Source organism: Rhea americana, unplaced genomic scaffold (assembly GCF_003343005.1).
Source record: "Rhea americana isolate MKP2758 unplaced genomic scaffold, rheAme1 scaffold_216, whole genome shotgun sequence".
Lineage (NCBI taxonomy): Eukaryota > Metazoa > Chordata > Aves > Rheiformes > Rheidae > Rhea > Rhea americana.
Window position 1 is genome coordinate 277,888 of NW_028186312.1, and position 26,649 is coordinate 304,536.

A 26,649-nucleotide genomic window follows, 5' to 3' on the forward strand; every position below is an offset into this window, starting at 1 on the left:
TGTATTTACACTCATATGTGGTGAGAATGAGACCATGGGTCTTGGGAAACTCTTAAATAAGCAATATACTGATAAAGACATAATAATTTGTGAAAGTGATAGTAAACAAATGATTGTTTAAACACTCCTTATGCACTTATATTTTTGAGTTATTACTCATACCAGAACAGATGCATATGCATCCACCCACCCACCTCCACACACATTATGAGCTAAATCCTAATCTACAATATGTAATATAGCAAAACTGAAGCTGTATGAGGTTTTTCAAAGGTCCAGTGACTTCTGTGGTGTGATACAAATTTCCACAGCCTGAAAATCTATCCATGAATATATTTAGAAAATGATGAGTCTCTGAGTTATGAAGCGATTTTTCAAAATTACAAATATACAAGATACAATTTGACTATTTCATTGTGAAATGTCTGGCAGTTTTTAACATTTTKATGTACAAGAGATTACTTCTTTGCAAAAACTTTGCTAATGATAGAAGGTGTGTTCAAAGCCCTTCTTACTGTCTATATGCCTGAATTCAGGGCTCAAGTGAGTTTTGTGTGGTGGGTTGCCCTCTGCGCTGGGATGCAAATAAACACTAATTTATCATCTAATGTACCTGTTTTTTCTCCATCTTGGTGATTTGTTTGTCCTATGGTTAGTATGTGCTTCAAAACTTATCTTTCTTACTGAAGCAAATTTGCTTTTAAGTAATATATGTGATGTTACATCTGTTAYCTCTTTCAGTGTAAAAGGTTAAGTTTCTCTTCAAGGATTTGATCAGTCTTTGTTTTGAAAGGAAAAAATTTGCTTGAAAATAGGAGTAGAATGTTGAAATAAGTGTTACTGGACACCTACTGCTAGTTTTTATTAGTTTTCAAAATATGACATCATATATCTCCTGCTATGAATAACAGAAGTTAAAATAGCTTCCAAAGTTAAATATATTGTGGATTAAACCTGGAATGGAGGTGCTCTGGTAAGCAGCACTGTGGAATTTATAATGTGGCAAATCCTATTTTAATATTGTTCTTTAGATCTAGGTCCTGCAGCTAATTAAATCAGTAAATAATCCTGAAAAAATTGAAGATAAAGTGAACATTGAGTACAAACCTAAGAAGCAAATTGAGCAACATTCCACAGGCAATTTGAATTCACCTTTTCTGAGATACTGTGATAAAAAGAAAGGTTTTAAAAGAAATACGGTTTTAATAGGAATAATAATACAGATTCACAGTTGCAATTCAGTATTTTATGCGTCTTCCAAAAAATGTCTTTCAAAGCTTTTTAAGATACAGTTTCCCCAGTAATCAGTGATTTTTTGCATTAAATTTGTCATATGGAAATTGCTTTTTCTATACCTGATCTTTGACAGAAAACRTAGTTAAACACTGAGTTTACATCATAAAAGCTACTATGGTTTATAGTCATGACAGTATGGAACTTGATATGCATGGATAACCACCGTGGGCGTTCTGATCGCCTTTTTGGTTGTGATATAAGAGTACCTAAAGGCCTGGTTTCACCTACTGTAAGGACTGAAATAGGACTGAATTGATCCTATGTATTAGGTGGAATTTGGAAGTATTTAATTCCATGATAAAAGGATGGTGCATGCACATTGCTGATAATACTTTGTTTGTGCACTATTCTTGAACGTTGTCAGAGCACAGTATGGAGCGGCAGCTGCCTGCAGGCCAGTGGGCAGGAGTGAGGGTGCAGCAGGGCTGGGCCTCGCTGGCCAGGCTCCGTCCCGCTGCCTCCAGCGAGGGAGTGGGTGAGGGCAGCCCCAGTCCTGGGCATCAGGCACATGGTGATGACTCCAAGGTCAGGCTGGAAACATGAGTCAGGATCGGGCCAGCGAGGGTAGCCAGGGTTGGAGATGGCCCTGCGAGTGTCAGGCTGCGAGTGTCAGGCTGAGTGTCAGTCAGCCCACAGGTCAGGGTCTAGATCAGCAGGGTCCGTGGCCAGAYGCAGGCATGGCTGTGGCAGAGCCTYGGGTAGGCACACCTGCAAGGTAGGAGCCCCTGAGACTGTGGGCGGCGGGGTGGGCAAGGGCCCCACGTGAGTCCGGTCAGGGCAATTAAGGCATATTAGTGCATTTAGGGGCCTAAGGGCTGTAGACTGGTATTTATGGTTCTTGATTAGAGTCTAAACAGCATGCTGAAAGCTTTAATTGGATGTTTGAGTTATGTCTTACCAATATGGATAGGCTTAAATTTAAGTATGTGAATGCTACACTGAACCAAAAGAAGTATTATTTTATTAAGTGAACGGAAATTTGCGGGACTGTAGTGTGAGTGGTATAAAATTGTTACTATGTAATTATTCAAAACAGTGCATAAAACCTAGTTCTTTTTTCTCTAGAAAAAAAGCAAATCTATGAGAATACTTGATAGTGAATGTTTCGAATGTACCTTCCTGACTTGATTTCTCTCTCTTTTCTTAAACATGCTTCCTACTGATTTTTTTATTTCACATTTACCAAGAATGCGTACCCTGTGTTACGAGAATTTATATGTGAGCAGCTCAGACTGTAGGTATTTAGAGTCCTATTGTGCATGCCATTAGCTGTTCACTTAACAGCTACTCAGAGTTGGAAATCTAAACCCAGGTGCTTCTATTCCATTTCTGCATAGGCTAATATATGATTTTTTTGAAACTTCTAATATGTCAGAGCAGTGATAGAAATGGGACTTAGATGGAGAAACCTCCTGAACAATTTTTTTTTTTTTTTTTAGCAGATGATGGGCTGAATCTTTCTAGTTATCTTGCTTACTAAACTGAAAGTTCCCTAGCTTCCCATGCTACTGTCATGGTGACTTTTTTTTAAAAAGTGGTAGTGTATTCTCAGTCCTTTCAAAGAGCATCTGGAGTACAGACCTCATGATAGCTTGTGTTGCCCTCTGGATTTTTATCCTGTTACCGTATGTATTACAACATACTGTTAGAATCCAGCAGTACTCCTCAGCTCATCTTAGCAGAATTTTTTTTTTTGTTGTTGTTTTTTTGTTTGTTTGTTTTGTTTGTATTTGGACTTACTCAGTGTAACTCTATGAAGCTGAAAGGGGTATTATTTCTGGTGTGACCTTTCTGTTTCTGATGTATTATTGTGTCTTAAGTAAGTAAGCTTGGACATATATCTCAGAAACTTATCATTATGGTTTATTTGTATTGTATTCTAAATTAWATTATGAACTCTTAGTGCTACAACTCTGGAATTTTCTCTTTTGCCTTTTTATTGTATTTAAGACATGGCTGGTTTTGGAATACTTTTGTGTATATTTCTGAAGGAAGGAAGAATTCGGTGTATATATAGTGTCTAAAATCTAACCTCGGTAGAAAGCAATGACGAATTTCCACCTATTCAGATCTGCTATTTAAAAGACTCTGTCTATAAATGTATTTACTTTATTTTCTCAAAATTTTGAGTGAATACCTGTCTACAGTGAGTCAGAATCTGTATTCTCTTTGACATTATTTGAGTCTGAATTTTAATTTTTAAATGTTGTGATTATTTGTTTATGGTATTTTGATAAAAGACACGAATTTTATATTAAATTTCAGATTAACAAAGCCAAAATGCACTATTGCCATTGCAGAATAATGCTGTCTGTTCATCTGACTAGATATGATTGTTTTAAGTGCTTGATTAAAACTGAACCGATTAAAAGATTACGAAAAATATTCTTTTCTTTTGTTTACATCAGTAATCTAATTAACTGAAATAAATTAACTATCCTAAATAAGTTTTGATGCGATTTCCTGCCAGAATAGTTTTTAATATGCACCTGTTACTACTCCCGCTAAGCCCGTCAGTTTATGTCACTAATTTGTCAGACTTATGAAGCAATGTATCATAGGTGCATGTAGGGGTTTTTTTGTTTGTTTGTTTTGGGGTTTTTTTGTAATTGAAGGAGCTAAATTGTTACGATGTGGTTAAATAGGAATTTATTTGCTGAATTGATCACGGGGTCATGTACCGAGCTCTTGCTGATATTTATCAACAGGAAAATGCCAAGCGAGGAGGGTTCCCATAAAACGAACATTATTAGTTTTTTGAAAAGCAAAAAGGAGTTTTGCTTTATTATTATTCTTTTCTAAGATTAGTATTACTGAAATTCTGTCAAAACGCACTTCCATTCCTTTCCCCATTCCCYTTTTTTCTTTCTATATTGACAGGGTAGAAACAGAAAGATTTGTCGTGTACTTTGGGTAAGTGCAGTGGATTGTGTTTTGTCTTCACTGAATCAACACTTTTTTAAAGAAGTTGTTGGTTTGGACAGAATCTCTCTTTATCACTTCTTTTTCTCTTAAGAATCGTGCCTTTTTATACTCCTCAGGCAATGCATGCTTCCCCTTTGGTTTTTCATTTGATGGCGTGGGATTCTGGCTTGAAGGCATTTCTTTATTTTGGATCTGTGAATGATAAAAATTATGAATGCATGGCTCAGTAGTTGATACTTGAGTGYTTGATGTGACAGTAGGTTATTTGTTTTAAATCGCCACAGACACTTTGCTTCGGCTAAATGACTAAATTGACTAGAGTTGCACAAAATAAGTTTTCTGTGGTCAAAAATGAGAGAAATTATTTACTTTTTGAATAACTTACATGTATTTTATGTTATCGTGTTATTGTTTACACTGTTTTTTTAATATGTTACAAACATGGACAAGTTACCATATTGAATAGCTATTTGCTGCTTTTCATCTTGTACCTTGTTTTGTAACTTCACTGTAGGACAGATGAATAATGACTTTTTTTTTTTTAAGTTATCTGTTGAAAGTTCCTGGACACAATTTTGGACTTAATTTCACATATTAGTTATAATACATTTCTTTCACCATAAAATAGYGTTTAGTGAAATCTAGGTGGTCATAATGTGGAAGCAGAAGAGTATGTTCAAGACATAAGGCCAAAATGTCTTTGAAAATAAAAGGAGATGCATATGGGAGATGCAAGAGAATCAAGTTGCACAAAACAACATGTAATAAACAACATCCAGATTGTCAATCTGAAAGTGGATTCTCAGTGTATTTACAGTACTAGCATTTACTAGGGGTTAGGTTTTGCTCAGTTGGTTAGAGCATGGTGCTCATAATGCCAAGGTTGTGGGTTCAGTCCCCGTATGGGCCACTCATTTGAGGGTTGGACTAGATGATCTCCAGAGGTCCCTTCCAACCTTACTGATTCTATGATACGCTGTCTGGYGTTTTTAATGTTACAAGAATCTTAAAACAGTGTCATTGAAAAATTTTGCATTTGAGGAAATAAGCGTAAGAAATGTACAAGGTTTCCCCTTGTTATCAGAAGTGGTCTGGTTTTGTCACTGAGAAAGGTCAAGATGAGCTTAACAGTTGCTAAGGGAGAGAAATGTTCCACCAGGAGGAACAGTTTGGTCGCATGTATTTAATATCTGTGCTGTTGAGATAAAAGGTTTATCAGGAAGTAAGAAAATAGGGAATGGATCTGATACAGTTACCCAGAATAGCTCTAATGCATGTTAGAGCTAGAGTAAAATCCTACAGGTGTTCTTCATATAATGCAGATTGAAGGTTAAGGCATAGGTGAGGGTAAAATCCATAAAGTCAAGGAATGAGCCTGTTTATATCAATGGTAAAYTTCAGAGAGTAGAGTAAGATTGGAAATGTGTGATTACTAATGGAATATCAGGTTATTTGTGTGATTTTTGGAATATACCTTAAATTTTGATCCAAGTACAAATTAATACTAGATTTAACKTTAGCTTTTTGCTTGCACAATTATGTTTCTTTTCCTGGGTGTTATGTGCATGTATAATTAAAAGAACAGAGCCAGCAATTCTAATAACTAACTAGAAAACAAAAGTACTTCTGAAACAAAATTCTTACTGATGGATAAAATATTCTGATGCTGTGTCTTGTTTAATTTATTTTATTCTTTGCAGATAATCATTGGTTTTTGTAATTTATTAACCAAATTCATCACTATTTTGATATCTTTTGCATGGTTGTGGATTTAATTGCAAAACAAAATTGTCACTAACTCTTACCTTCTTTTTTCAGGGTCAGTGTAGAAAATCAAATACTGAAATCTGGGTTTACTAGTTGTGAAATTATTATTTTGGAAAATGATGATCCAGGAGGAGTGTTTGAATTTTCTTCTTCTTCCAGAGGTCCCTATAGTATCAAGGTACATAYTTGAGTAATTTATCTTAATCATTATGGATGACAAAGTTTAGCAGAGTGCTTGAAAAATGCTGGTTTTCTTTTTAACAGGAAGGAGAATCTGTTGAACTGCAGATTGTTCGCTCTAGAGGAAGTCTTATCAGACAGTTTCTACGCTACACTGTAGAACCAAGAGACAATAATGAGTTTTATGGAAGCACGGGAATTCTGGAGTTCAAGCCTGGTGAAAGAGAGATCATAATTACTTTACTGACAAGAATGGATGGGATTCCAGAGGTAAAATTTAATACTTTCTCTCTTTAAATTGTATTCACAGGCATATTACTTTGGTAGTTCTAAAAATGTAGAATGGATATAAATGGTAAATATTAGCAGTTTTTCTGTAATGCTTCCAAGCTTCTTTTTCATCACATATGAGAAGGAAATAGGGGAAGAATTGCTAAAACATCTATAAAATAGTCATGTACTAAATGAAAGCATTATACCTGTCATCAGTAAAAATGAAGTCTTGTCAGGTTTGCCTGAATAGTTCTATGGGTTTTTGTTTTTTTAATTCCAGAGAGATGCAGCATTTTGGGCACATTTCTGTCTGTAATGTTTGCTTCCTGCTTCTCTGCAGCCAGTTTCCTTTTCTGTGTATTGGCTGTTCTGGAATCCATCTGGAAGCTGGCAAGGGCATAGGTGATAAGATACTGCGCTCTTCCTCATCTCTGCATAAACATTCGCGTGCCGTTTTTGCATAAGCAGACAGAACTGATCTGTCAGAAAGTACCAAAAATGTTTTAGGCAAGTTAATGACCTCATCATAGGACCAGATGATCATCAGTCCTGAACTGAGGGATAAGTTGGAGGATCCTTTGACCAGAAAATGAAAAGATCACAGTAACCCTAATTTAAATTGACATAGGCTGTTGTAGAACTTCAAGCTTATTTCCTCTATACACTCAGCAGGGAAGAGATGTAAAAAGAGTCTGAATTCCATTACAGAAGCCAGGTACATAAGTTAACAAGTAAAAGTTGTCACTGAAGCACCAAGTTTTTTATTAGATTTAGCCTTTAGTTCTTCATCTTTATGTTGAGGTGAAAGTATTTGCCTGCTTTATATGAGTATTATGAGAGTAGCTACATCATGCTGGCTGAGATTCTCAGTTAAAAACATCAGGATTAGAAGAGGAAAAGGTCCGTTTATCCAGTATTCTCTCTGAAAGTGACCAAAGGCAGCTAGTTAGAAAAAAAGTATGTGAACAGGACAAATATATAATGTTTTTTCTTCAGAATGCCTTCTCAGGCTCTTGTCATCTGCAGTCTGTAAAATGTCCTGAACAGGAGGTGATGTGTTTGTGTTTATTAATCCTCAGTGGATTTTTCTTCTGAGAATTGATACAATTAAGTTTTAAACCAAAATAACTTTTAGCATTCTGTAACAATCTGTAGCATAACATAACATTCTGTAGTATAAAATGCCATTGTTCAATGATATTTTGTGTGAAGAACCACTTCTGCTAATTCTACTCTGTGCTCCCAAGTTCAGCCCACTGGTGGCCTTATAAATGCATAGATCCTGGAAATATATGAAGTACAAAGTCCCAAAGATTAATAAAGCAAACTGATACATTGTTTCTAAATCACTACACTGTCATTGGTTTTAAAGTCTTTGTTTTCTCTGTCACAAAGCAAGTGAACAACGTTAACAAATCTGAGGGAACAGAACACRTCTTTTGAGGAGTATTACAATTATATTTGTATTACTGCATATGATTCTAAGTACACATCAAAAGTCTTTGCTTATAGTAATGCTATATTTTTGGAGCAAATGGTTGTGCTATCAGATAAAAGTTTGAATAATGCCTTTTATCTTATGGGAAAGTGCAAATGCATTTGTGCCTATARAAGTTATCCTGGAAAGTACATGATCTCCTCTTCAAATTTATTTCTTGTTCTGCCTAGTTTGTGCTATGGAGTACAATCCATTTTCTATATGATGTGAATGTTGAGCATGTGTTCCTATTCTGACCAAGTTTCCTTCTTCTAGCTGGATGAGACCTATTGTGTGGTACTCAGTGGCTACAGTGAAATGCCAGGCAAGCTGGGGAATGCCACAAGGGTCAATATAACCATTCTGAAGAATGATGATCCACATGGTATAATTCAGTTTCTGCCTGATGGACTAACAGTAACAATAAAGGAAAGTAAAGGAGAAGTCATCTATGCTGGTAATTCTTTTTTTTGTTAAAGTTACTGCTATATCCATTCCTAACATAAAATGTATTTAACTTTTTAGTTAGGTATTTCTAGGTTCTAAATAATTAGATGTATGTCCTACTCGAAAAACATTTATATAATTGTACAGTTAAGGCTTAAATAAGCAAAGTATTGTTTTGTGCAAAATTTGATTGTCCTCAGCTTCTGTAGGAATTAAATTTGAAAGTGCACAGAATTTTGCAAATGAGGTTTTAAGAGTAGACGTAAACCTTCTGACTACTTTTTTTCTTTTTTAAAATGATATCCAGTCATGGGCAAATTTGAACGGATTTAATAACAGGTATCCTTTCATATAGTGCTCTTACATATTATTGATTTTGCCAGTAATAAATTTTCCGATTATTTTCTTTCGTTTTCTTTGATTCAGCTTTGCTGACTTTTCTCTTTTTATTTGCTGTTGTTCTGAAGATACATGTTGACTGTGTATGTTTGCATTTTGTAGCAGCTTACGGAATTGTAAGAAACCAAGGAAACTATGGCAATGTTAGTGTGTCTTGGGCTGTTGATCCAACATGTACTAATGACATCTATCCAGAACAAGGGACTATTTTCTTTGATAACCTGGAGTTTTCAAAAAATATCACTGTTTACTCACTGCCAGATGAGGTAAATATTTTTATGGCATTTTGATGTGAGATATGGGACAAAAAATAAGTCTCAAAACATTAAAATTTAAGGAGAAGGAATGAATGTCTATTTCTGAAGGAGCTGTAGGAAAAATAAAAATAGGTGGGTATAATTGAAATTACTTAAATGATAAAAATGATTTCAGAAGCTATGTGTACCTCTAAGCAAAAAAAAAAAAAAAAAAAAAAAAAGCTGAGTATTTAACTATATTATAGTTCATTTGAACACAACTCATGTCTTGATAGCTGAAATCTTACCTTCAATCTTATATGTTGTTATCTATTAAGTGGTGTAATAAAGACTGAGAATAGTTAATAATGAATAAATGTGAAAATACATTCCATGTATCAGAAGCAGGAAACTGCAAGATAACTTTTGTGCCATCTTTACCACAGTGAAGATGAAGGGAATTTTTACAAGGATTTTAGATTTATCATGACTTATTTGTAGTTATATGAACTATCATTTGTCATTCCCCTTGACACACTAAAAGATCAATGAATAAAAACCATTACCCTGAAATCTCTGACTTGTTAAATGAAAGAAATTTACTTTGTATTGCTTTTTCTTTTAGCTACCTGAAGAGATGGAAGTATTCATCATCAACTTATTCAATGCTACTGGTGGAGCCAGGCTGGGCAATATAACTAGTGCAATTTTACAAATTGCAAGGAATGATGACCCCATTTATTTTGCAGGTTAGATTTTTACTGTTTTTTACAGGTAAAATGTATTTGCTACCCAAAGCATATTTTAATCACAGGCCAAGTCATTGAGAAATCTTTATCCTAATGGAGCTAGTGCAAAACTTCCATGTTTTTGTTGTGTTAAATTTGTGTTTGTTTCCTTCAGAACCTCCGCTTAGTTCATTTTATGATTCCCTATGTTGATGTTGAGATTGGTTAGGTGGCTACAAGAATATTCTCTTGCACCTGCAAGTATTTCAATAACCTTTACTAAATACGCCTTCTGTTTCATTGAGGAATCCTTCATGAAGATTAATTACTAGGTCAAATGTAAGGAACTCGGGCTTGAACTTAGGTAGATTTGTTGCTTGTGTGTTTTCAGAACCTCTGACAGTGAGGGTTCAAGAAGGAAGTGTTGCAAACTTTACAGTCCTAAGGAATGGATCTGCTGATACTGCTCTTGCAGTCCAGTATATTACTGTTAATGGAGATGCAAYGGCTGAAGAGGGAGATTTTGTTCCCAGTGGAAGGAGCGGTATCCTTTTGTTTGATGTTGGAGAAAGAGAGCAGAACTTATCTGTATATATTAATGATGATGATACCCCTGAAACAGACGAAACATTTTATATTGTCCTTTTGAATTCTACAGGTAAAAGTAATGATTTCATGCGAGTGCAACCATCACTTTGTTTTGCTGCAATTTCTTATCTGTTTAGCCTTATCACAAAGTAATATATTTTTGACAWATATTATATGAATAAGATTTGCATCAACATTTCGATACAATCACTCTACACGGTGTCTTTAGATTTTCATCTTGAATTGTTTACCTGGAAACAAAAATCAGAAGATATTGCTCAGACCTTTTCTGTACAAATAACTAGAGTGAGAGTCTCTTTTCAAATATAAATGCTCAAATTAGAGTTTTGACTTGATTACAAAAACATAAGGCTAGAGAATTTCAGTATTGCAACAGTCTTAGGAAAGGAGTTCTGGATTTTTTGGTTCTCCAAGGTATACTGGGCAACTACCTGATTTTTATAAAAACAAAATCAGAGCTGCCCTGTTTTGCAGAAAGGACATGTAAAAATGGTCTACTTCTTTTTATAGTGGTGAAATACATATTCTTTTCCTATAACCTGTCACTTACAGTTTTATAAGGCTCTATCTAAACAGAAACATACATTAGAAGTTACYCAGTGAACCTTAGAAATAACATTGCTTTTATATATTTTTTTTTAGTGTTCTCACCTGATAAAAAATATACAAAAGCTGTTCAGTGTACTTCCTCCTATTTGTGAAATAGGTGTCATGGAATAATCCTTGACTGKTGGGTAACATTGATAAGAAAATATGAAGTATAAGAAATATATAAGTTTCCCTGTGCTTATTTGCTAATAAGCACCCCCACCTCAAAAACTAAAGATTTAGTGGGATAGTCGTTTGCAATTTTATTAGCAAGTTTTAATGATTTACCACTCTCCAGTTATAATTCATGATTCTGTACCTGAGTGGTAATAACAAGCTGTGAATGCACTGCAAGTCTTTGCAGTGCAAAGCAAAACTGATCTGAATCAGGTTATCTGAACAGTGGTTAACTTGAAGAGCTTGAACTTAATAAAACAAAGGCCAAATCTCAAATAACCATCAGACTATACCTTTTGTTAGGTTTTGTGACAGACTTACTAGGTAAAATAACTACTAGGGATTCAGTTCAAGATTAGGAAGCATAACATGAGGTTTCTTCGTTTAGGTATCTACAAGCATGCTAAATGTCTTAGCTCTCATTACAGTATATGGTGATCTTTGCAGTCCATGGAGGCTATAATGTGATTCAGGTCACAAGTAGACACCCAGTGGCTGGTATATGAATTGCTCACAGTACTTTGTTGATCTCAAACTGAACCCTGCCTTAGATGATTGGAAGTAGGCAGCCAGAAGATGACAGGAAAATTTTAAGCAATTATCTGATTATAGGGCAGCTAGTCTGTTTCCTTAGCTTAACTGACATTCAGTGTGGTGCCCAAGTCTCTTATAGAACACCGTTTTATTCTTTTACATAAAACATAGGTAAGAGATTAGACAAAGCCATTCTTTTCCATAAATTTTCTTTTCTGTGATCTCTTTCCACTTCACTTTCTTCAGTCTACTGCTGCTATCTCTTACCATTTTGTAGGGAACATATAATGATTTTCCTTCTGGCACACTAGTCCTACAAGAATGGTTAATCAAGTCTGCCTTGCTTCTAAAGAGAGGGTTGTATTGTTTTGCAGCTTTTCTGAAATCTGGAATAGAAATACAGAGTATTTCTGTGCAGGTTTCTGAAAGAAAAAAGCTATTTGTTTCTGTGATCTGTTACATATATTGGTCTTGATTGGTACAGCACTTTTCCAGGTTTAGAAAATTACATTGGGGCTATTGTTCTAGATGGTCTCTAAAGGTCTCCTCCTCAACTGTTCTGTGATTCTGTGCCTCAGGGAAAATACAGATGTAAGTGTGCGAAGCTAAAGCATGAAACAACATGTTTATTTTGGGACAAGAACTAGTCTAACACTCTTAAACTGAGTGAAAAATGGGACAGGTGTGGAAACAATCTACATCTATGGAACTAGCAAGGATGTTAAGATTAACATCCCTACTGTGTTAAGCTGTGCACATCTGTGCTTCCCATCTACTTCATAGGCATCTTTTTTTYCCCCCCCTTTCAGACATGCTGTGATACGGGTATGAAACATTGTCCTTAGTTTGTATTTAGTGTAAATGCAGTATTTCTACTCTAGATCTAAAGGAGGACTGGGGTCTCTGAAAATTACTCTTTTGACTTGACCAGTTGCTCAAACACARAATATTTCCTCTCATACAACCATTTCTACTAAATGAAAGAGTAGCGCTATTTTCATTGAATCAACAGCACACCTTCTCTATTCATCTCATATATTTTTACTGTATTGCCCTCATTATATAATAATATAATATTTAATACGTCCTTTTTATTCTGAATTGTCTGTTACTGTGTTTCTCATATATTGGTTTTCATTTATTATTTTACACTTGTGCATTTATTTGTTTGCATAAACAGTATTTGGTGTGAGAAGAAAATGTTCTTGGTTTTAGAGTTACTTCCATTTCTGATTCTGATTTTATATAAATAATCACCCTCTTTTTAGGAGACACTGTAATCTTTAAGGCTGGAATGGCTACAGTTATTATTGAAGCAAATGATGACCCTAATGGAATTTTCTCCTTGGAACCTATAGACAAGCCAGTGGAAGAAGGCAGAAGTAACGTTTTTTTGTAAGTATAATATCTCTGTGCTTTTTGGAACTGTAGCATGGGGGTAATACTTCATAGGTAATGCTTTGATCTAATCCTATGCAAGTTTGTTGTCTTAGAAATGCATTATATATAATAATAAAAAAACCCTTTTACTAAATTTTAATTAAATGATTTTTAAAGATACTGAAGACATCAAATGTTATATTATCAAGTAGGCAGATTAAAGTGTATGCAGAAACTCATGTTAAAATGTAAATAGACTAAAGGAGAAATAAACTACTCAAAAATGTTTTTTTTTTTTTTGCACGTGTTTTGAAAACTTTCTTATTACTATGTGATTCCTGTTCATTTGTTTTTATTTTATCTGCTCTTTGCAGTTTGAAGTCTATACTCAAAGTACAGATGTGATACTCTTCTAGGCTGAAAGTACTCTTCCCTAGTCTGATCTCTGAAGATACTTTCCTTTTTGCTGCTAGCATGTATTCATGGGAATAGGAAGGGTTAAAAATGAATTCACTTAGTTACATTCAGTACATCTTGGTACAAGTTTGTAATTCGATGAAAACGTTGACTTTTGACAAGAAACTGACATGTAGGATCTAAAGCGAAGTTAGGTGACAATAAATGTGATTGGATGAAAGTGTTTGTTTTGTTAAGCCTTGAAGAAGATATTTACGACCCTGAATGTGACAGGTCTTTGTATTTATGTTACAAATCTGAAAAATGTAAATCTTTGAGAAAAGAGGATATTAAGTTCATTGTAGTGTTTTTCTTTATCTTTTCATTTGCAGGATATATATTTTAGATTTTACAGTGTGAAGAATGGTCGTTTGAAATAAATATATTTATATACAGGTGCATTATGGAAGCAAGTGATGCCAAGGTTCCAACATTTGTAGACCTTGCTCAATCCTTGTTGATGAAATGTGTTTGCTAGGAAGCTGTCTCTTCCACACTGTCACTACTTTAAGTACTACGTAGTATTAAAAAAAGGCACAGTACCATGTCACCTAATTTCAAGTTACTGCACCAGTGCAACACATCTGAGTTTGACTGCCCTGGTAATTGCGAAGGAGAAAAACCTACACTAATTTAGCTGCACTAATTCTTTTATCCAACTAAATCTCTTTGCATGGCACTTCATTTCACCATGTAAACTGACAGAAGCAAACTTCTTATATGCAAAATACCCTTAGTTAATAAAGGCATTATAAGTAGTTCCTTCAGTTTTTATTTGTAGTGCCTTTTGGAAGTTCATGAAACTGTTACCAGACAGCTAAACAAAAAGGAAAATCTTGTTTTAGTTGACCTCATTCTCAATCTGGAATATCCATAGATTCTGCAAGATGTAGAATATACCCCCAATTTAATACTGATGGAAGAAATAGATTAAGGAGGATATATTTGCAATTAAATGTAGACTGCCTTCCATGTTTAACACTAGTTGAGTACATTAAAAATTAATGTTTACCTGATGAACTACTGTACATTCGTATTTATTGCTTCTATAATAGAAGCACAAGGCAAACTGATGTGCAGCTTAACAGTAGTACTTTACACAATCCTGCATAAATTGCTTCTTTTTAAGGTACGTGTGCTATATATGGGAATAGAATTGTACTATGAAACAGTAGGCCTTCAAAGCAGACTGGTAGTATTTATTGTTCTTATTTATCTAGAACACTATAAATTAATTTTCACTGTAAGGAAGATTAGTGCATTCCCTTCCTATTGAATAATGAAGCGTATGTGCTATGAATTTTTTTTTTCTAAATCACTGAACAGAGTTGTGAGACATAGAGGACACTTTGGCAATGTCTCTTTGACCTGGCAGCTGTTTGAAAATAACTCTGCACTGATGCCAGGAGAAGAGTTCTATGAAACTTACGGGACTGTGTGCTTCATGGATGGTGAAGGATCAAAGTCAATAACACTGCATGCTATTTCAGATGGAATTCCTGAATTCAATGAATTTTATATTCTGAAGTTGGTGAATGCTTCAGGTAATGTTTTCCATATAACCCTTTCCCTTCATGTCTAGTAGGAAAGAATTATGTTTGATCAATAAAAGAAATCAACCCTGGAAATAGCTTTTCCTTGCATTGTATCTTGATACTTTCTTAGGTTTTATTTTTGTTTTAATCTTAATTTAGGTATATGAAAACAGTTATTCAGTTCCCAAATTACTACTCTTAAATACATTTAACTGATCTGACCTCTGTAAAGGATGCCTCTTGATGATTTTGAAAATGCAGGTCTTCCTTTAGAGGAAGGGAAAATAAAGATATTAAAGGTTGTGCATGCAACCTATAATGTAGGTTAGTTTTGGTTTTGTACTTTTCTAGAGAAGGTAGAACACTTACAACTACCACTTCATACTATTTAAAATACAACTTCAGATTGCTGCTGAGCAGAGCTCCTAATCTCCTGGACTCATTTCATTGAGTACTACTTTCTGTGCCTGAGTGGAMATGAAAATGTGTGTTAGCCTTTCATGTAACTGAAATGGACCTTTGATGTAATTGAAATGTATATATTTGTAAAAGAAGATTTGCTACCTATAATAGCATCTTTATTCTTTGAACATGATGGCCTGCACTCACATCATTATCTTCATGTCATGCAGAAATAGATAACTAATAGAAGGACTTGGGAGCAGTTTTAATACACARTTAGTTACTAAATTTGCAAGGTATTTTTGCTTGTGTTTCAGAGGCAATGGGCCAGATTTTGCAATTGCATGTTAATATAAATCTTGGAGTAATACGGAACTGAATTTGGCCCCATAGCTTATTTCATTTGATAAACATCTTACTGGCTAATTCAGAAAAATTGGAGATAATCTTCTCTTAGCTGAAAGAGAACTGTATGTTTTGTAGCTCATGTGCAACATGTCTTTGTTTTCTACGAAAATTGTGCCATTATAGTGTTTTAAACATAATATAATTATGTTATTTTAATATTAGGACACTTTCTAAGAGTTCAGAAGATTTTAAGCCTCCTTAGAAACATATTTTATTAAGCAATTTGAAGTACTTAGTAGCTTTTCTCACATTGTGTTGTTTAAAACAAGCTCTTAACTTTTACTCTAATTTTCGTTATATAGGTGGGTCTCCTGGTCCTGGTGGTCACTTATCTGAAACCAGCCTTACTGTAACTGTGATGATCCCATTCARCGATGACCCTTTTGGAGTCTTTGTTATAGATCCAGAGAGCCAGGACAGAGAGATAGCAGAAGATGTTCTTTCTGAAGATGATCTTTCCTATATTACGAACTTCACCATCTGGAGACGACAAGGCACCTTTGGAGTTGTCCGGTTAGGCTGGGAAATACTATCTGGTACCTTCCAAGCTGGACTGCCATCAATGGTAGATTTCTTGTTGCTTGGATCATTTCCAAGTTCAGTACAATCACAGCCCCACTTGAGGCGCCATCACAGTGGAACCGATGCTTTGTATTTCAGTGGAAAAGAGGATGCATTTGGGATTATTGGTCCTGAATACCCATACAGTGGAAATAATGCAGTAACTAACTTTACGTTTTCAGCATGGTTAATTCCTGACTTCGGTACTGATGGTTATATAGTTGAAAAGGATAATGATAATGGGATCTTATATTATGGTGTGAAAATCCAAACAAATGACTCCCATGTTTCTGTAATGCTTCATTATACAGCATTAGGATCCAATGTGACATATGTAGCTAAAACAGTGATCATGAAATATCTGGATGAAAATACTTGGCTTCACCTTCTGATTACTCTGGATGACGGTATAATTGAATTTTACATTGATGGAAACCCAGTTCTGGGAGGGATGAAGAGCCTTAAAGGAGAAGCAATTGCTGATGGTGAGCCAAAAGTCTCCATCATTTGTCGCTCTATAAAGTTCTGAAACATGTAGAAGGGTCTAGCCTTTAGAATGGTGAATGCGTTGTGTTGAAACAATTATATCTGCTTAGTTAATTGAAGAGAACAGGTTGAAATTTCATTGATTTTCAAAAAGCATATGGCAAATATAGCTGTGGAAGTGCCAAAAAAGTCAAAATGTAACAGAACTTGAACTGTAATAATTTGAGAATAAAACCATCTTGTGTTACAAGTAAGCCGATATCTTGTAACCAGTAGAATCTTTTCAAAATGTAGCTTTATTAAATATATATATATATTGTATATTAAAATTATACCTAAATGTTTACTTGTGTTCCAAGGAATATTAGCATGTGTACTTTAGCTTATCTAAAGGGCTATATGCAGTTGTACCAAACCTTACAGATTTTAGGTAGAGATAACCATTATAGTCATTCTTTCTGAACTAGCATAGCATTGACCAGGAAAGTACCGTAACGATTTCTTTATAAAGTCAAATAGTATGTATTGAGTCAAATAGTATGTATTGAAATATGCTTATATTTACTTTCTTTTGCAGTTTCCCTCTCTTCCACTTGCTTTTTTTTTTTTTCCCCTCCCTCTCTCCCTTGGAGATAGTCTTTATTCTTTTTCCTTTCTTTCTCTTGCTTTGTTTCACGTATTTTCTTGGTTAAGAAGAGGCAGTTAATGACTACCAAGTTCTTGAATACAAGTTGATTGCTTCTCTCTTGTAATCAAAGAGAATTAGAATGGGTACAGTCATGTTATGCGCACACACACATATATGTATATATATTTATATATATGTATATAGAGAGAGAGGGGATAGAGTGTGTGTTGTATTTTATTTCTGCTTGTAAGTTTCCAGTGGTTGAAATCTGAGAAATAAATTTGCCCTCCTTAACATAGTAATGCTTAATTACTTTAGGTATTAATTAATTAAGAATTTCCATTAGATTTTCATTACTATAACTGAGAAAGGACTTTTTTCCCCCCTCTCGGTTTCTAGAACAAAGACCTGTGAAATGCAATAATACTTTTGTTGCTAAAAGGAAATCTCTGGGTCACTGTAACTTGTCTGTGTTAGTGGAGATAGTGCAGGTGTAAAGTAAGGATTTCTTCTCTCTCCATTTAGTATTGGATGATGCCTATTACAACACAGTAATGAGCTTAATGGCCCAGTTTTTTCTCACTGCTCTTCCTTGTGCCCTAAGGCTATTACCAATTGCTGCKGTTGATAATCTGTAAAACTGCTACTCAGTATCATATCTACATCAAGGCATTGGAAAAGCAAAGTTGTTTCTGAAAGGCAATGGGAAACAACTGAAAAGAGAAAAGATATATTAGTTTACTAGGAGTGACTGTGAGCTACCAGCTTAGCATACTGTTTGTGACAAAGGCAGCTGTGACTGTAGGATTTGCTGAACTGGGTAGTTCACTGAAGATGGAGAAATATTAATGCTGCTGTAAAAAGCATTAGAATTTGGTGTGTATTACTGGAAGTCCATGTTCCCAAAGCATGAGAGCTGAAACAGATGTCCAGAAGGCCTAATTTAATGGTGATGAGAATGGATCATCTACCAAAGAAGAGAAAGACAAAATGAGAGTTGTTTAGCAAAACAGGCTAAGAGGAGTTGCAGGTGTGTTCTGTAAATCTGTGGGGGAAAGAGGGAAGTTTCTAAGTCTCAGTAAAATCAGGAGTGGTGACAATGTGYTGATAGAAGTAATGGGATGAAAAACCTAAACAATTGAAGATGAAATTGTTTAGCCTACTCTATGGTGTTCTACCAGTAACACTAAAAGACTAGGCTCAATGAACTGCCTGATTTTCGTGTTCCAAGCTCAATATGATTCCTATTGATTTTAACTATAGCTATTCAGTTGCAAACTTTTATTACTTTGAGGAAATGCAGTAATATGAAGAAAATTGTGATTTCCTTCTCAGGTCCAGGAATACTGAGAGTTGGAGCAGGAATCAATGGGAGCAGTAGATACACAGGGCTAATGCAGGATGTAAGGCTTTATGAGCGTAAATTGACACAAGCAGAGATCTATGAACTTCATGCAACTCCTGCAAAAAGTGATGTACACCCTGTCTCTGGGTATTTGGAGTATCGACAAGGAGAGACCAATAAATCATTCATTGTGTCTGCAAGAGATGACAAAGAGGAAGAAGGAGAAGAATTATTTGTACTCAAGCTTGTTTCTGTGCGTGGTGGAGCTCGAATTCCAGAAGAAAATACAACAGCACGATTAAGAATACAGAAAAGTGATAATGCTAATGGTTTGTTTGGTTTCACTGGAGCATGTATCCCTGAGGTAAGATAGTCGTCTGTAGACAAAGTTTTGGGCGCAATGAATTTTGTGCAAGACTAATTGAGCTGCACAAGACCTTGATTTCACACTGTTATTTTTTGTAGTTGAGCAAAATTTTCCTAACATTTGGAAATAAGTAGTTTATTGTTAACACTGTCTCAATCATCCTGGCATCTAGTATATCATTTTAAAAGTTCCATTAAGTCATTTTTGTATTAGAAAGATATATATTATTCAAATTGAAAGCTAAGGCATAAGTTGTCTAGAAGGTKTTTTTTTTTTTTTTTTTTTTACTGCTTTCACATCTGAGACTAATTTATTACGAAGATTTTTAGTTGTCTGTATAAAATGCTGTGTATGAATGAATTTTGCAAAAAGTAATACCCTGACAACATGTGATGTATTTTTGCAGATTAGACTGCTGTCATAAACTACAGGATAAATTGCGTATGTTAGATATGAATTTGGTTGATACTAGCTGTTTTTTTTAATAGATGAATTTTTTCTTCAGTGGTAGCTGTTCTATATGCAGTATATTAACTTTCTGTTCTATTGGGAGGACTGGAAGAATGTCATTTACTTTTTTAAAAGTTATATGGGGAGAAACATACCTGTTTCCATTGGAATTGGATTATTTTGAAAAACAAATTCAGAAATAGTTTTCAGTTTGGGAACTCTTACGACCTTTTAATTATATTCTTTCTAATCAAAGTACTTCTGTTGTATTTGAAAATGACCATCTTGCYTGAGTGGTATTAGTTTTCAATTTGGTTCTGTTTACTTTTTAACTGCCTACCATATGCTATGATAATAGAGTCCTTCAAGTTCAWGTGCCACTGATACACTATGATGCTACAGATCATCAACGAACCATGCAACACAATTAAAAATGAATAGGGCATGTTAATTGTTTTGCACTTACCTTACATCTGTTTCACCAGAGATCTGTTAGAGCTTAATAGTGTTGCACATACACAACATTCTTTTACCAGGAGTTTAATAGGTTTATGCGCATATCTCTCCACTAGGGAGGTAAAGTCAAATGTAGTATCTATGCTATGTTATACATCAACTCTGAAATGTATCTAATGCATACAGGTAGCTTTAACCTTTTTAGAAATTGTTTTTCAGCAAAAGAATTATTTTCTATTTTAGTTCTATATTCGTTATTTTCTAAAATATATGGTCATATATGGTCAGTACCAATACCTACTTTGTTCCGAAGATGTGAAGTTGTTGCTATACAAGGCATGTTCCCTATGAAGACATAGAATTGTGAAGAGGACTGCAGCACAGAAAACATTTTCACAGTTTTTCCTGAATGATGATAGTTTAATAGTTTCATTTTAATGCATCTAGTTTTCTCCATGGCCTTTGTGATGGAGGGGGGGAGAATAAAAATCTCTCTTAAATTATTGTTAGGGAAAATGAAAATAATTGTCATTAATGTAGAGCATAGTTTCAGTTGCTTTTGACGTGTCCATTGCAAGTATATTGATCCTACCTGTAACATGTAGTTTTGGGAAGAAGGTAATGTGGCCAAAACAAACTGCAGTGTAATACTATTTACTGTTTTAATAGTACTTAAGGAGATACTAGAAGCTGTTGGAAATTCCACTAAGACTATTCCTGGTCACCATCATCAAGGACAATTTCATTGTTCTACCACTTTGAAAGTGCTGAAAGTAGAGTAACAATCCTTTGCCAGAACGCTTATGTGACATTAGAGAATTCCATGCTTTACATTTACTGTTTTAATTTACTTGAAATATTTGTTACTGACAAATTTCTTGCCTTCTTCCAGGCTTCTGATGAAGGTTCCACTATATCCTGTGTTGTGGAGCGTACAARGGGCGCCTTAGACTATGTGTATATAAATTACATTATCTCACAGGTTGATTCCACTGGCATTAATTACTCTGTTACCGATTTTTCTAACAGCAGTGGCACTATCACATTCCTTCCTTGGCAGAGATCAGAGGTAAACTCTACCTTCCTATTAATTATTCATCTAGTCCTTTGCAAACCTGCTGGAAATTACCTGCTGAGGGTGCTTGACTGTTCCTCATACCAGGGAGTGTTTACTTCACATGGCTCATGTTATATTTTGCCGAACTTCTTGGCATTTTTGACAACTAGCTAGTGATATCCTAGATGCTTATAGATGCATGTATGCCTCTATACAGGTGAAACCATACCTGTGTGTATGTTTGAATGCAAAAGATATATTAGACATTTATGTGTACATATATCATGTATGTATATGTAGAAAATAAAAACTGTGTATATATAYGTATGTATGTATACTATAAAGTATAGATAGTCCTGGGCTGAAATAATGGGTTCAGGCATTTTTGAAGTTGGGAAGTGATTGTTTTTATTTTATTTTTATTTTTATTTTTTTTCCTGAATTTTCTTAACTCAAACACATCTCTACATCAATTAAATAGATAGCAGTAATGTCCACTGCTGAAATCAGGTGTCATGTACCTGCTGTCACCCATGTTTTATCTCCTTTTGCTTAGTCTGTGTCTGAATTCCCTTGCTGACATAACACAAGTTTAACATTCATTTGAAGAAGTGGTGTAGTAGGACCACAATATTATAGTAGGTTTTCTATTGTTGTTCATATAGTAATTAGGATGAATTGTTAGGAGAAAATGCTATCATCTGTTTCATACATATATGTATATATATATCACTCTATTTAAGTCAGAAGAGACAAACTCACTGAAGCCAAAAGGATGTTTGTGATCTACTCATTCTCATGCCTCTGAATATGATTAGCTACTTAAGCCTTTTGTTCTAAATGTTTGTCTGACCATATCATAATGTATAGAAAGATGGAATTATCTGAGGTGATGCCATTAGCCTATACAGAGGTAGTTTTATAGTAAATAGTGTGACCTGAAATCTCAAGTGTCAGGTGATAGAAACAAGCTTAATTTACTCGTGCTCTATATTGGAATAATGTCTCTTCAGAGGCACAGTTTCTTCAAGATCTTGAAATCTCTCAGGTATTTCACTTTCAACACACGTTAGACTGTTTATTTTAAAATATGAAAATAAATAATTGTATGTTTATATATACATATATGTATATGTCTGTGTTAATATGTATATGTATATATATTTTATATATGCATGGAATTTGAAGCATTTCAGAAAATATACCTTCTGTTTCTGACAGCTTGGTAATGTTTCGTTTGTTGAAACAAATATTCTAAATGTAAAATGCTATCTTAGAAGTTAGGTTAATTTACCTGAAAAGCAAAAATGCTATCTGCACTTCTTTAAGAACTATAGAGCAAATACAACTGACTGACTAATCAAAGAATTCGATGAGCTAGGTGGGATCATGAAACTCAGTGATACATGTTGCATATTTTGATCTCTCCCTGTCTTGGTCGTATTCTAGGTTTTAAATTTGCATGTGATTGATGATGATGTTCCAGAGTTAAATGAATATTTCCGGGTGACACTAGTTTCTGCGGTTTCTGGAGATGGAAAACTAGGTTCAACTCCTACCAGTGGAGCAAGTATAGATCCAGAAAAGGAAACTACTGATATCAGCATCAAAGCCAGTGACCACCCATATGGTAGCAATGATGGAAATGATACAATGTTGTTTCAGATAATTGTATAGTTTTAGCTCAATAAATAAAAGCTTTGCTTAGCCTTGGTAGTTGAGGAAGCAATGCTAAGCATGCCACTTATTTGAGATTCATTCGTTAATTATATACGTGAGTGCATGCTCAGTTATTTGTTCTTGAGAATTTTGTAAAAAGGCCTCAAAGCTACTCTAACCAAACAAATGAAGATTCCCTTGTGGGAGCAAGTAAAGACTATATGTAGCTGATCTTGTGCAAATCTCTATCAGATGAGACCATTTCTGCATACTTGTTACATAAATAAGTTTMCAATAGTATGACATACTGAGGCTCTGTGGGGAAGAGATGAATTTGTTATTGCACTGTAGCTTTATCAAGACTCATTTAAAATATACTGTTTATTGATATCAGTGAAGAGGGKGTAGGGTACACAGTATATTCCTGGAAAATAACATGCTTGAGGCCTAAGGCCATATCAATAATTGATACTTAATTTCAAAACCACCATAAAATACAAATATTATGAATTATGGATTTGATTATAAATCATTTAAATTTGGTGTAAGTAGCCATGTAAATAATACTTCTTGTCTGCCAGGTTTACTGCAGTTCTCTGTGGGGCTGCCTCCTCAACCAGATGATAAAATGACTCTCCCAGCATCTTCTGTGCCCCATATTACTGTTAAAGAAGAAGTCGGACACATCAGGTTACTAGTAGTTCGTGCACAGGGCCTTCTGGGAACAGTTCTGGTGGAATACAGGACAGTACCACTTACGGCTTTCAGTCCTAAAGATTATCAGGTATGACCATTGCCAAGGTGGTGTAGTTATTTTGGACTTTATTTAGATTTGTTTGTTCTGAGGATTGCCTTCATGTTGAGTGTTTTTTTCCCAGTTATGATTCTTTCACAGAAATACTGTTTTAGCTATGATGTGGTAAATGAATGTTTAATATTTGCTTAAAAATGATAAATAATTATGTGACTTTTACATATTTTCTGTGTACAAAGTATTTGCAATTTCTAGGGAAAGTTTCTAGTTTTGTTTTTTATTTTTAATTTTTCTTCTTAAATGTTGATGTAGKAAAAAGGTATATTTGCCATTGTTGCAGAATAGATCAAACTTGTATGACCATTAAGGTGCATGTACAGGTTAAAATTATTTTTATACGTACTGGGATTTGTATGTTTAAGATAGTGACTTGCATGTATCTTTGCTTACCTAACTTATATTTGGGCAGAAAAATGTGTATGAGTGCAGATGCTCTCTATTCAGTGAATTTAGATGTTTTTCCTACCAAAGATTCAACAGATTTTTGAAAAACTTACATGAAGAAAGGTAGGTGTATTAAAAAAGACAACAAAATCAAAATTCCGTTTCTTTTTTTATATGGGTGAAAAGATTAGACCTCAACAAAAATTTAAAATGTTTTCTTATTGCAGGCAATTGTGGGTACTTTGGAATTTCAACCAGGAGAAAGATACAAGTACATTACTGTTAATATCACTGATAATTCTGTCCCTGAATTAGAAAAAGATTTTAAAGTGGAGCTGTTGAACCCAGGAGGAGGAGGTAAGGCACATACCTAAATTCCTTCTCTATATATTCATGATTTCSTATTCATGTACATCTTGTTTAGGTGCACTAAGAAGGGTTATTTTCAATTTTATTTCTGAAAACAAACAAACAATACCTCCACCTCCCAAAAAGCTGTAATTTTTCAGGGGAAAAAGTGCTCTTCAGTTAGTCGTTGATAGAGACAACCAGACCCCAAAGAAATTAGGTTGCTGCCATGTGTTAGGTCGTATAAAGGCAATCGCTGCTTTTTCTTTAGATAAGCTTTGTGGTTGGTAATGAGAATTAAAATAAACTAAAATATAAATGATTCACTATGTTTCAAAATTTTAAATATTTCTGGAATATTTAAGGCTGCGCAGCCAAGAGTAGCTGTTTCTGCCATGTGACTGAAATCAGAGGAATTGCAATATATTAGTTCAGAATTTATTSAAGCTGATTATAGCAGTGGCAGACTGGGGAGGCTGAGAGGCCTAGAAAGCTGAGCTGCAGCTGGAGAGGTATTTGCTACCTATGTGGGAGAAAATACTCAGAAGAACTCTTGCTGCAAGATATTAGTCCAAAGGAACGGTAAGCATCAGTGCCACTACCACACAAAAGCCTTTGTTACAGATTGTTTTCCATTGGAGAAGGTTTTTTTGAGACAGATTGTAAAGTTAATTGGAGGGGAAAAATCATTGGGAATGTTGACAGTTGTAAATTGTTATTATTTTTTTTAATGGCTGTTATTTTTTAAGCAGTACAGAAATGAAAGTATCATGCCTCATTGGAAATTGTATCATATTATCTTGAATGAATTCAGCGCTCTGCTGTGATTATAGGTGTCTATGATGTAATATGGCCTTAGTGAATCTTTTGATTTGAAAAAATATGGACTTTGCCTGCATGTGGACTTTTTGGTTGGATATTTGTTTTGTTAGAAACAGCTCCACTTTTCTCTTTAAAATTGTTTTGACAGAAAACTTGCAACTAACTTTACTAATGCAATAGCTAGACAGCCTCTTAATACAAACCATCTCCTTGGCTATTCCAACACCACTACAAGCACAAAATATAGGGTAAGATCTACATTAGTTAAGTCTCCTGCAGACTTCCTAACTTTCTCATTAATGTTTTTGCATTGTGGGAAAATATATTAGAATAAGAGCTTGGAGTTTTTTTCCACTCACTTTTTTTGAACATGTTTCCAGTTTTTCCCATAACACACCTTGGGATAGGAATTAGAAAGAACACAAAGACAGAAAAAAAGGAAAAAGAAAAAAAAGTTGTATTTGTTCTCTTTCCTTCTGACCTTTCATTRCTATTTTCAACATGACACATTAAGTAAATGATGAAATATGTAATGCTTTTCCTGACTATTACCAGAAATCCTGTCCAATTTCATAACCAAAATTGATGCTGCCTTAGCATGTCTCACTCTCTTTCCCCCCACCGTTGTCCAGAAATGTCTAGATTACTTTCTGCTTTCTCTGTATGTATAAATGTATATATGTGTATATATTTGTATCTGTCTGTCATCTTAAAGTTGCTGAGCTCTTTAGAAATGATGAYAGTGGAAGTGGTGATGGGAACATGGATTTCTTCCTTCCAACTGTCCATCAGCGTGGTAAGTATTTTGAATTATCCTTTGTTTCCTTATTTCTTATAAATTACTATAATCACACAGCTTGTCATAATGTTACTTAACTTCTAGTTACAGAGGATTCAATATTTTCGTATTTTTCCCTCAAAACATTCTTTTCCATTTTAGTCTATGCAAAATTTCAATAACGATCAGTGTTAACTGCAACATAAAGAAGCTTCTGTACTGTCAAAAGTATATTGATATAAAACAATGTAGTTATTCTAGAAGTACAGTTAGAAAAATTAGTTTTGCCTGAAAATAGACAAATTTTCTGGAGTGCAAAAAGCAAAGAAACATTTTTAATTTGAGAGTAATTAAAAGCCTGCCTTACTGTATGTTTTGATACGTACTTTGTTACTTGAGTTTTCTGTGAGTCATAAACATTCATAAGGAGAAGTGAACCTGTTAAATTTTTAAAGGAAAGTTTTGATTCATTTCTTGTCTTTAAGTTTGTATTTATTCCTGAAACACTTTCAAGGCTTAGAGAAAATAAAGATAATTTAATCTAGAGAAAATTTTAAAAAATAGATACAGGAAAAAAGGAAAAAAAAAAAAAAATGTTCAATCCTCCCAACCTGAAAATTTTGCATTAGCATCCATTATCCAAATCAAATATTTTGTTTCACTCTAATTTTCAATTT

The 26,649-nt window shown here is 34.5% G+C and overlaps 1 protein-coding gene across 1 annotated transcript in view; it reads left to right on the top strand.

Moving 5' to 3' along the window:
- The window catches only part of ADGRV1 (adhesion G protein-coupled receptor V1), a 273,263-nt gene that overhangs the window by 31,164 nt on the left and 215,450 nt on the right, over positions 1-26,649 (top strand). The window contains exons 12-27 of the mRNA XM_085305143.1: positions 4,177-4,209; positions 6,040-6,166; positions 6,253-6,438; positions 8,195-8,375; positions 8,867-9,030; positions 9,626-9,749; positions 10,120-10,386; positions 12,905-13,031; positions 14,799-15,016; positions 16,120-16,863; positions 18,828-19,201; positions 21,003-21,179; positions 22,617-22,797; positions 23,408-23,610; positions 24,252-24,381; positions 25,910-25,990. Of these exons, the coding sequence (XP_085161269.1) occupies positions 4,177-4,209; positions 6,040-6,166; positions 6,253-6,438; positions 8,195-8,375; positions 8,867-9,030; positions 9,626-9,749; positions 10,120-10,386; positions 12,905-13,031; positions 14,799-15,016; positions 16,120-16,863; positions 18,828-19,201; positions 21,003-21,179; positions 22,617-22,797; positions 23,408-23,610; positions 24,252-24,381; positions 25,910-25,990 (3,317 nt within the window). The remainder of the gene's footprint in view (positions 1-4,176; positions 4,210-6,039; positions 6,167-6,252; positions 6,439-8,194; positions 8,376-8,866; positions 9,031-9,625; positions 9,750-10,119; positions 10,387-12,904; positions 13,032-14,798; positions 15,017-16,119; positions 16,864-18,827; positions 19,202-21,002; positions 21,180-22,616; positions 22,798-23,407; positions 23,611-24,251; positions 24,382-25,909; positions 25,991-26,649) is intronic.